Genomic DNA, 11181 nt, shown 5'->3' with positions numbered 1-11181 from the left:
CTGGGAGATTGCCACTGGCATTAATTACGTGGTCATAGAAATGTAATATGCAGACTTAAAGCAATCTAATTCAGAGGAAGTGTAGGCTCTCCTGTCAAATCTTCCAGGGCGTGATTTCAGGAGGAGCAGGCTCTCAATGGTACTGTCTGGCAAACAAGACCGTTGATCAGTCCGATTTTTGCGAACACAAGAGAAAACTCTTTCACAATGTGCACTAGAATGAGGGATTGTCAGAATCCCACACATGACAACTGATAACTCCTTGAAACACAACTCGTCGTTTTCGTAGCGAATGTTGCCAATTGCAACCCATGTAGTATCCATTCTGTCTGACATACATCGATTTATGTCACTTTTATTCCAACTCTGGTAGGCTGCAAACTGACGCAGGATTGTCTGGCGTTGCACATCTCTTGGGAAAAGGCATGGAAATCTATCAACAAAAAATCTAATGCTTTTGTCATCTATGCTGGACCTTACGGCTGGATCTGCCACCTTAGCGTGATTCAGTAAGCCATCTGAAAGAGGTAGTTTTTCCAAAAGGTACTTTGTTAAGACCTGATAATACTTCTTAATAGATTTGTAGAAATCATTGATCCTCTCCTCTCTTAGATGATTAGCCTCTCTGTTGTTGAGGAAAGTTTCAGCAGCATCACCAATTAGTATACTCTGGTTGTCTTTTTAAGTTGTAAGACTGTAAGTACTGAACTTCATGCAACAATTTCCCAGTCAATGCTGAAGGCTTCAGGTAACACTCAAATATTGTCCTCACTAGTCGTTGAAGAGATCTGCCAAGGATGTGAATTTTTGGTTCTTCAGCTTGGAAGGCAACAAGGACTGTATCAAACAATGAATGTACATAGAGCAGGAAGTGAGCAAATAAACAGTTTGTTGGTGAGCGAACAAAAGTTAATATGCTTTCGATCTTCTTTCCTGCATAGGATCCATCCCTTTTTGGCCCCTTGGCCAGCTCCTGCTTTTCATGAGTGAAGTAGAGTTTGAGTGCGTCCCAGTTTTGTACCATACGAGCAACACACCTGAAACAAAATCAAAGTTGTGGTTACTTCCAAGGCTTGACTATTCAATGAGCATAAGTCATAGCTACATTAGCATATCATTGTATATAAAGTCAACATCTTGATCTCCTAAAATGTAGTCTGTGTTTTATTTAGTATGTGTGTGTTTTGTGTTCAACACCCTAGTCAACAATTTTGCAGTCATATGAAGGAGTTGTCAGTTTTATGGGTGGAGAAAACCAGGTTTTATTTAGTAAGACAATCTTGCCACATAATATTAAATGTGGACGGCAGTGCAAAATAAGTCAAATGACACTTTTATGAAAATGGGGGTGGGTGGGGAGTTTGTTTTAATTTTCTATCTTTGTGCACTTTTTTGAGTGTGTGTGTGTGGGAGGGGGGCAGTGGTATTAGAGAAGCATTTTAAAAACTTTTTAGTCAAACTACCTGCTTATACTGAGCCATCTGGTACACACATGCTTGAGCATTTTCCTCCTTTCGCTTCCACAGAAGTCTTGTTCAGCTTTAAATTTATCAAGTCTTGTTGAACTTTTCTGGAAGAAGTAGTATATATCAGTCAAGGCATCTTCAAAGGGAGGCAAACACTCTGTTCCAGCTTTCCTAGCCTCATTGTGGATGGTATGTAAAGTGCAACCAGCCAGGAATACACTTTCATGTGCTCCTTTAACATATGCATACACTCCTTTGTGCTGACCAACCATGACGCTTGCATTATCACAGCCCAAAGCAAGGCAATTTGTCCAGCTTAACCCAGCAGATTTCACTTCAGCATCCACTAACTTGAATATATTTTCACCTGTAAACATTCAAATAAACATTTTTTTTTAGATTTTAAATCAACTATATGTAGCATGAACATAGCAAGTTAATAACAGAAATGAGAATATGGTTTCTAAAACCTGTCATATTGTTTCAAGTACACTCGTCAATAATATAAAATTAATATATTTCTATACAGCAATATATAATACAATATAGCCTTAATACGGTTACCTGTGGCAGATCCACTGCAGATTGCAAGACTGAGCAATTCAGACGTGACTTCGTTTGTTTCTGGATTCAAACACCTCACCACTATTGGGTACTGCTTGCTATTACTGTCATTACTTCCATCAGTAGAAATTGTATACGGCTGGGATTTCATCCTCTGAACAAGGGACTCTTTAGCTGTTTTTGCTACTTCTTTAATTACCGCTGTCGCTTTATTCCTGCAACATTTCATTCCTGTAATAAAATATAAAAAAAAAATCTAAAAATTCCAATGAAAGTATTAGGTCTACACTACATATCTACTAGCAGATCTAAAAGTGCCATCAAAATCCCCCGACCAAAGCTAGATTTGAACCCTCGACTCGTGTATGGCCCTAAAGAAAATGCTCATCAGTTTTGATCAACATATCCAGTACTACTAGGCTTTGTAGTCCTATTCCCCGCCCCAATTTTAAAATAAGAGTTTAGTGTTAATGTAACATAGCAGGCCTATATATCGTCTGCCTTGACGAGAATTGTTGTTAATTGTATGATACAAAGATAAAACAAAGAAGAAGCGCATACCTTTAGCTATTTCAGAGTCGGGAAACATTTTCTGGAAGCACTGGGTTAAAGAATCAGCTGTGGCCAGGGACAAATTTAGCTCAGCTATCATTTCGCACATCATAACTTCGGCTGCTATAATTTGTTGTTGTAGTTTTGTTTGGTTGTTTTTCTCACTCCTCACGAGAAAGCTGGCCATGCCGTTTGATGAAGAAGCTCTCGAAACGATGTTTTTGTGATATAACGAGTTGATATGTTTCCTGCAATCATCTTCCTGCACATAATGTTCTCCTTTACCAGATGCAACGAGGCATGGCCAGATGTTATTATACGCCTTCCGAAATCTCTGTTTTGAAGCCTTGTCCCGCTTTTTGTTTCGACTTTCGTCGTCGTCTGACTCATGAGCTCGCTTCGAGTCCGACATGGTTGACTGACTTGGCGGTAAAACACAGAATTCTCCACGGCGCGGTGCAGCGCTCGTCTACAACCGGTTTTCAGTACATATATAACATGAACACCCCTGAGCGGAGACTTAGATGCAAAGGGAGATTACTCACGATGCTGGTTTTTTGAGAAAGAGTTGTTTCCCGTGCTTTGAATCTAGTTGACACGTTCATTTATATCGCATAATATTTTACACAATCTATTCGTACAATTCGTGGTATCAACACTTTACAAATCGTAATTATTTCGACAGCAGCGTAGTGGCGTAGTTTACAGGTAAAATTCGTAAAAACTACGCCAAATTCGTAAGAGTAAACAGGTCTGACATCCTCTAGCACAACCTCTTTTCCAGTGTATGGAATCCAGCGAACAAGAAATCCGGTTGCACTATCAAAAAGGCACCACAGTTTTATTCCCCACTTAGTGGGTTTGGCAGGCATATATTGCCTGAAGGATAACCTCCCTTTGAACCGTTGCATGGATTCGTCTATTGACAAATTACGTGAACTGTCATATAATTTCATGTATGTGGGAGTAACGGCATCAAGAAGAGGTCGCACTTTGAAGAGTTTGTCAAAGTCCGGGTCATTTCTATCTTCATTTCGTTCATTGTTGTTACTCATGTGAAAAAAATTTCTCAGCAAAATAAATCTGTCCATCCTTATAACATCTGAGAAAAAGGGCGTAGCCCCCAGCCACCACCCATCCCAATATTGCCGAATGACTGGCTTTTGAACAAGACCCATAGCTATCTCTAGGGCCACATAGGCTCTCATTTCAGATTCACTTGTGTCATGTCACTTGTGATAACGAGACCTCACTGGAAAATCATCTGTACCGTCTAAATACTGCATGGCATATATATTTGTTTGTTCTGCAAAAGTTTTGAATAGAGGCTTGGGGAAAAACTCATAGAAATAGTCAACTGGTTTCTTGTCTGTCATGTCCTTCTTTAGGCATGGATAGGACTTGCCTGTATCAAATTCGGGGCACCAATCCAAAGAAAAAACATCATCACCCGTGATAGATTCCCACTCAAGCTGAGTCAGTTGTTGTCTCGTGTAATGCTGTCGGTGGTGAAGACCACGCCCCCTCGCATCACCACCTGGCTGGGGTACATGCCTTTCGTTGTCAATATTTCCATTCGTGGAAGCCGGTTCGTCATCAGAATTGTCAACAACAACATCGTCCACAACTGCATCGAGAGAATCCTCGTTTTCCAGCTCGGAATCTGAGTCAGAATCGGCTAAAACACGCTCCAGCACATCCTCGACACTCAGTCTGCTGGTCATGGCGTTCGCGACGCACAGATTTGAAGTTGTAGCGATCAAAATTGGCTAATTTACTCGCCAAAGGCAATAAACTTTTACAGCACGCTGTCGATTGTTTACATGCAGTACCCAGCGACACCTGGCGGCCACCGGTTAAACAGGAAATAGTTAAAATGGTGACGTCAACTCATGAATATGTATCATGGCAAGCGGGCGAGTTTATGCGACTAAGTCTGCGCACAAAAAGAACGCTTGCTCGCGATAAAAACGAGCGCGATAAAGCAAGCACGTGAAATGAAAGCGCTTGCTTGTCGTTGAGGTGGACATATTGACAGATTGTAAATCGCGCTTGCGACTGGTAGAATTTTGTCATTTGGCACCATGGCGGATTCAAGTGAAGACGAACTATTGTTGCTAGACAGTGTTTTGCCGAAAATTATCCTAGGAAAACGCAAAAGAATGGGCGTTCATGAGATAAATAAAAGGAGGCGAATGGAAGGTGAATATCATGACTTGTTTCCTTTGCTTAAAAGGAGCCCTTCTCGTTTCCAGTCATACTTGAGAATGAGCCAAGAGACATTCAAGTATATCTTAGAAAAAATTGAACCAAAGATAACAAAGAACTGGTGCAACTGGCACCAACAACCAATTCTGCCAGAGGAGCGTCTAGTTATTACGCTCAGTCACCCTTAGTTGAAACGTATGTGTATATACAGTTATATATATAAGTATGAAGTAATAACTGTAAATATATATTCATGCATACACAATGAACTAAGACTGTGTAAACGTGTATCATACAGTTTATTGATCTCCATTATGAACTACAACAGGTAAATCTCTTGTTTGTTTTAAACTTATGGTGAGGACATTTTAGGAGAGAAGAGTAGGATTAAAACGGTTGTTACTCACAAAAGACAATAAACAAACAGAGAAAACAGCCAACAAACTCAGAAACTATCTTAGTTATAGAATGACTATATAAAATCAACAACATAGATGTTTAAAAAAGATCACTGTTCGTAAAGAATAAGAATGATTTTCCACTTGCGAGAGAAAAAAAATCATTTACGCCTAACTGGCATATTAAGTATCTTGTGTAAAATACAATTTGAGTACAACAAAATTAAGGATCATTTGATGGCTCTTTGTCTTCAGCACTCTAAATGAATGTACCTGGAAATGATAACAGGTGAAAAAATAAACCAACATAAAGATTACAACATATTAACAAAAACGCTGCTTAATATCTTTTGTTCAGGCGTTGATAGATGTCTTAACGATCATAATGAAAACAATTAGTACTGGAAATGATGAGAATCTCGCTGAGTGGTGTAGGAATCAATGCTATCAGGTGTTGAACCTGTGCTATAGCTTTGGTAAGACAATGCGGGCGATGTGCTATCTCCCAATCGTACATCCAGATCTTGAGGTTGACTTTGTAAACGTTGTTGTACTGTTGGTGGGTATACAAACTCTTGCAGAACTGACTGTATTCGATTGCGAACGCAGAGTTTCAGGTGCTCAGGGACCATTTTCATGTATGGGTACAATGATTTGAGGAATTGGAAGTCAGCATCATTTGTTTGCTCGGCATTTTCTCTTTTTTGACTTAAGTATTGAAGTTTTCTTTCTTCTATATCTATCAGTTCCCTGTAACTGTCCGAGCTGTCTCGACTGCGTTTTTTGGGGGGTCCTGCTCTTGTGTTTGTACGTTTACTCGACGGAGGCCCCGGAGAAAACTCCTGGAACGGCCCAGGCTCTGGTGCTTCAAAGGCTGTAGGATTGTCAAATGTGTCCGGTCCTTGACTTTCCACATTGCTGCCCTGGGTGGATACTTCTGTTGCAGACTCATCCGCAATCCCCGGGCTTGGTTGATTACCTTCAAAGATATCCAGATCTAGGGAGTCGAATGAAGTTCTTGGCGCAACAATATCTTTCAAAAAGAGAAGCTGATTGAAAAACTGCCACTTTGATTGTGGACGATTGCTTGCAGCGTCTCCTGATCTTGGCACAGACCTTTTATTGTATTCTGTCGCAAAGTAGTCTCGCAGGGACTTCCATTTGTTCGTCAGTGCAGTTTCTGAAAACAAAAAAAATTAACAGCACATTATTATTTATGATATAGTGCTTGCATACAATATTATTGTCAATGATGAAAGTTCACATAAACTGAGTCATAATGATTGCCCCATTCCAGCAAGTCAAATATATATATCACAATTCAAAAGTCGCTTTCAGAGACACAACTAATATGATGAACGTCTTTTTTTCAGATTTCTTGCAACCGTCTTTTAAGACCCTTGCCTTCAACTTCTCGGTGGGTGCCTCCACTGTAGCACACGTTGTGTCTGAAACTGTTACTGCTATATGGGATGAGCTGAAACCAGTGCATATGCCCTCTCCAACCAGGGAAACATTCCTATCGGCTTCTGATGACTTTTACAATCTTTGGAATTTCCCAAACTGCTTAGGAGCGATAGACGGAAAGCATGTTCGAATCCGTTGTCCCAGCAAATCAGGATCCATGTTTTATAACTAGAAAAGATATTTCTCAATAGTGTTGCAGGCTGTTGTTGATGCTCATTACAAATTTCTGACAATCAACGTTGGCGGACACGGGAAACAAAGCGATGGAGGTACTTTTCAAGCCTCGGGCCTTTATCGTGCTCTTGTACAAGAAAAACTGCATATACCAGAGCCTACAGCCCTGGCAAACTCCAATGTCGTGGCCCCATTTGTGTTCATTGCTGACGAGGCATACCCACTAATGACTCATGTTTTGAAACCCTACAGTGGAACAAATCTCCCTCTTGATGAAGACTGCTTCAACAAGAGATCGTCAAGATGTAGAAAAACCGTGGAATGTGCGTTTGGAATTTTGGTAGCAAAATGGCGTTTGCTAAACAAAGAAATTGAGACAGACGTGCTGATTGCCGATCGCATTGTAAAATGTGTTTGTGTCCTGCATAACACTATAATAGACAAAGAAGGCATGGTGCAAAACCTCACCGAAGTTTCGGTTGAAAAGCAAGGCATAGTTTGGGACCGTATTGGGAGGCCATGTAATGATTCAAAAACTGTTAGGTATGTTTTTAAAGCATACTTCAGTAGATATCCTCTGCAATATATTCAATAGCCTATCAACAAGAAAATGTAACCTTCAAAGAACAATCTAGGCCAAAGCTTTTGTAAACTAACCAGACGCTACTCTTGTAAATACAAAAGTAGATCTGTCTTCGATTTTCTTTTGTTAGTAAATTACAATGAGCTTATAGTAGAGTTGGCTAGAGCGAGAGGGTCCAAGGAAATAATGAGAAAGATATTGGGCATGAAAGGAAAAAAGGGAGAGGAGAGAGAGACAGAGGAGAAAGAGAGAGGGGGGGACTTATACTACAGAATAGAAGGCAATGGAGCACAAATAAATGAAAGCAGCCATGAATAAATACATACAATAACGTTATTCTTACCATCATGTTTCAGCTCTTCCCTAATTTCTTTCCAAGCACGATTCACAACGTTGCGGTTTGCGTGGTCTTTCCTTCTTTTGTCCCAAATTGCAGGTTTTCGAAACACGGCTGATATCAAAGACTCCACATCCATTTTGGTCGGACTGTCAGAGGAGAAAACACGCACTGCACTTGCCAGATCGTGAGTAGACAACACACGTGGGGGGCACCAAAAACACGCTTGCTCGCGATAAAGAATTAACTTTTGATTCTTTACGCTTTCCAAGCGTCGCTTGACATCGCAGGCGCGATAAAGCTAGCGTGCTTTTTGTGCGGCACAAGCAAATTCTGAACAACATTACAAGTGCTTGCTTTATCGCGCTCGCTTTTATCGCGAGCAAGCGTTCTTTTTGTGCGCAGACGAACACCACTTGACGCTAATCTAATTTTCGCATTTTCTCGCCTGCCACCACGAAAGGGTTAATATCTCACTAACTGGACCATCTTTGTTTAAACATTTATGACCAAAGTTTCACATAGTGCAACTCTAACTTCTTTGACATCAACTTCAGTTGAATATGACAAGGTTACTTATGCTCAGTGTTAAAAAATATCATACCAAGAGGTCTTAAAATGCAAACCCAACTTCTTTGACATCAACTTAATGTTAATATACAGACGAGGAACCAAGTTTAACGTTAAACCTTTTATAACAAGAGTTCTAGAAAATTCAGTCCCAACTTGGTTAACATCAACTTAAATGTATGTTATTATTATGTCGACAATGTGGACATGTTTGTTAAAACAATTACACTTCTAGGAAATACAGTCCTAACTTTTGTAGCATCCACTTCATTGGTGCATCAACAAAGTGACCACGTACATTCGTAACCTTAATAGTGGAATGAATTTGTTAAACCCAGTAGAGTTTTTCTTCCAATTTAACTGTCACAAAACATTTGCTTAACTTACACGGCAAGGTCAACACTTTCTTTGGGGTAGTTGAATCAACAGTGAGGTTAAGCATAATCTTCTGTATGAATGTCAACGTATTTACCGGGCAGGAGGAGTAAGAAATGTTGAACAGGTAGTATGCGGCCAGCAAGCATTCAAAACCCTGTACAAGGTCCAGAGGTTTGGCTACAACTTCATTCTCTGTGATTACTTTGAACTCTGCATCCTCAAGCAAATTGCCGTTGTAAACTAGAATGGGTTCCTTGACATCCTCTGGTTTCTGAAATAGAGTGACAGTTTTGTTAAATCTCAAAGGGAGTTAAATATATTTTGCAGATTACAGTTAAGCCACCATATGCTCATATTAAAGAAATAATACAGCTGCTCTGGACTCATTATGGTATGATCATGTACATAGATACATGCAGTGTTATATGGCTACATAACCTGTGTACTGTTAACACACATGTCACTGCTAAGTGGTACCAAAATGTTTAAAACTGTACACTGAAAGTTTTGCAGTGTAATATGATTTCTAACTTCTAATTACTAAAAGAACATAAACAATTATATTTTTTCACCAAAACTTTAGCCGGTGTAAAATTTTTGTAGATTTTTTTCCTGAACAAAATCAAAAGATTTTGACATTTAGTGTTGCACTATAACTCTTGTAGCATCTACGACTTGTGTCAGATAATCTGTCTGCTTTTCTAGTTTACAGACAAATGAAAACTTGCACTCTATTTCAGGGTTTTACAGTTTTCTAAGCTAAACTACCAATTAACATGGCATTTTGCAACATGAAATGGAAATTTACAACTTTTATCTCTTTATGACGTTGTCATTTTACCACATGGTATTTGGTACATGGTATGTTTATGGGTTTCATGGTGTGAGATAAAGGTTGTTCTTTCAGTTCTTTTTATGCGTGTGTTTTTTAAATGCTGGGAACTCATTCAGCTCCCGCGGATTTTATCTTCTGGTATAAAAAAAAATGCCAAGCCAGAATTTTTCTTCATCGCCGCTGTAATTAAAACATGGTTTGTGAAACTCGACGACCCAGACGATTTGGTTACAAACCAAACACCAACACCCGGTGCGCAAACAAACAAGCAAAACTCCCCCCAACACCACCCCTCGCAAAGTGTGTTCGATGTGCGGACGCCCCACTGTTGAGGCCGCACGCCACATGAATCGGGTACACAGGATTGTTAATAAAGAACGAAGACGATGAGGGAGGAGCAACAGACACTGGAATTGTCCTCTTTGCGAGGCATCTGTTGTAAGAGTAGACAAACATCTTCAAAATACCCATCGGTTAAACGGCCCAGAGTATGAGGAGATACTGGCAAAACATTTTGCGGATCAAGCAATTACGAATGATGCCGTTTTGCCGGCTCCAGAAACAGTCGAGACGAAGCACAACGACAGAAATGCAACTGCTGAAAAGCTCTTGGAGGCTTTCAAACAATGGCTCGAAGATTTCGACGTCGGCGAGAAAACAAAATCCACGGTTCATGAACATGTGCGGCAAGTGCTTGCTGTGTGGAGTGGTATTAGCCCGGGACGCGATCTCGAAGATTCTTTGGACTGTTCTCGCGTGAAATCGTGGTGGGCCGATGAGCTTCATCGGGAAGAACTCGCTATTGGAACGATAAAAAGCTACTTGTGCAGCATGTCCTGTTGGCCGGATTTTATGGACGGTCGCGGACATTCTTCCGCGTTAGAAACCAACATACGAGCTTGGACCGTGTCTCTGCGGAAAAAATCGAACAGGCGAAAGAATGCTGAAGGATGCTATACTAACACCAGAAGAAGTAACGAAACTCGATGGATGTGAAACAATAAAATCGACGGAAGCCATTCTCGCGGACGTCATACCGGGAAGTCGGCCAGGGGTGACGGCCATATAACACAGAAACGTGCTGGCAACATTTTTTGAATTCGCCTTTTAATTAACACCGGGCAAAGAACTGGAGCAGTCATCAATATGACTGTGGCCGAGCTGAAGTGCACCAAATGTGTGAAGGGAGTCCTAATAACCCTTTACTGGATTCCTAAAATGCATAAATCCCCATACAAGGCTCGATTTATTGCGGGTTCAAGAAGCTGTACCTCCAAACTCTTGTCAACCCTACTTACGAGAGCGTTACAAGAAGTAAAGTCATTTTGGAATAAGTATTGTTGTGCCATAACAAAAAAAAAACAGGTGTCAACTGCATGTGGATCCTTAACAACTCCAAACGTTTTGCAGAAGAACTTCATGCTCAAATGCATATCCCGTACAAAGACGTATCCACATGGGATTTCTCTGCTCTCTGTATTACGATTCCTCAAAGATCTTATTGAAAGAATATCGTCGTTAATTGTCTCGGTATTTACTAAAATAGGTCACCGTTACATCAAGGTCAGAATCAATAAGGCTTTCTTTAGGTCTCCTCTTTATAAAGGTTACCAGTCATGGGATGTTACATTATTCATTGAATTACTTGA

At 40.3% G+C, this 11181-nt stretch overlaps 1 protein-coding gene across 1 annotated transcript; it reads right to left on the bottom strand.

Annotated features, from left to right (window-relative positions):
- Positions 1-5583: 5583 nt before the first annotated feature.
- Positions 5584-7888, bottom strand: LOC135464845 (uncharacterized). Its single transcript, XM_064742413.1, has 2 exons — positions 7756-7888; positions 5584-6368 (listed from the first exon to the last, which is right to left on the bottom strand). Exons 1-2 carry the CDS (start codon positions 7886-7888, stop codon positions 5584-5586), a joined length of 918 nt encoding a protein of 305 aa, XP_064598483.1.
- Between the last annotated feature and the right edge of the window lie 3293 nt (positions 7889-11181).

This window comes from Liolophura sinensis, chromosome 4 (assembly GCF_032854445.1).
Source record: "Liolophura sinensis isolate JHLJ2023 chromosome 4, CUHK_Ljap_v2, whole genome shotgun sequence".
NCBI lineage: Eukaryota > Metazoa > Mollusca > Polyplacophora > Chitonida > Chitonidae > Liolophura > Liolophura sinensis.
Note: the sequence above shows the minus strand (reverse complement) of the source record. Positions and strands in the feature narration are given on the sequence as shown.

Excerpts from the sequence above, each read along its gene's own strand:
- LOC135464845 (XM_064742413.1), bottom strand. The coding sequence starts at position 7,888 with ATGGATGTGGAGTCTTTGATATCAGCCGTGTTTCGAAAACCTGCAATT. Across the intron at positions 6,369-7,755 it reads GGAAGAGCTGAAACATGATG|AAACTGCACTGACGAACAAA; the intron begins GTAAGAATAACG and ends TTTTGTTTTCAG.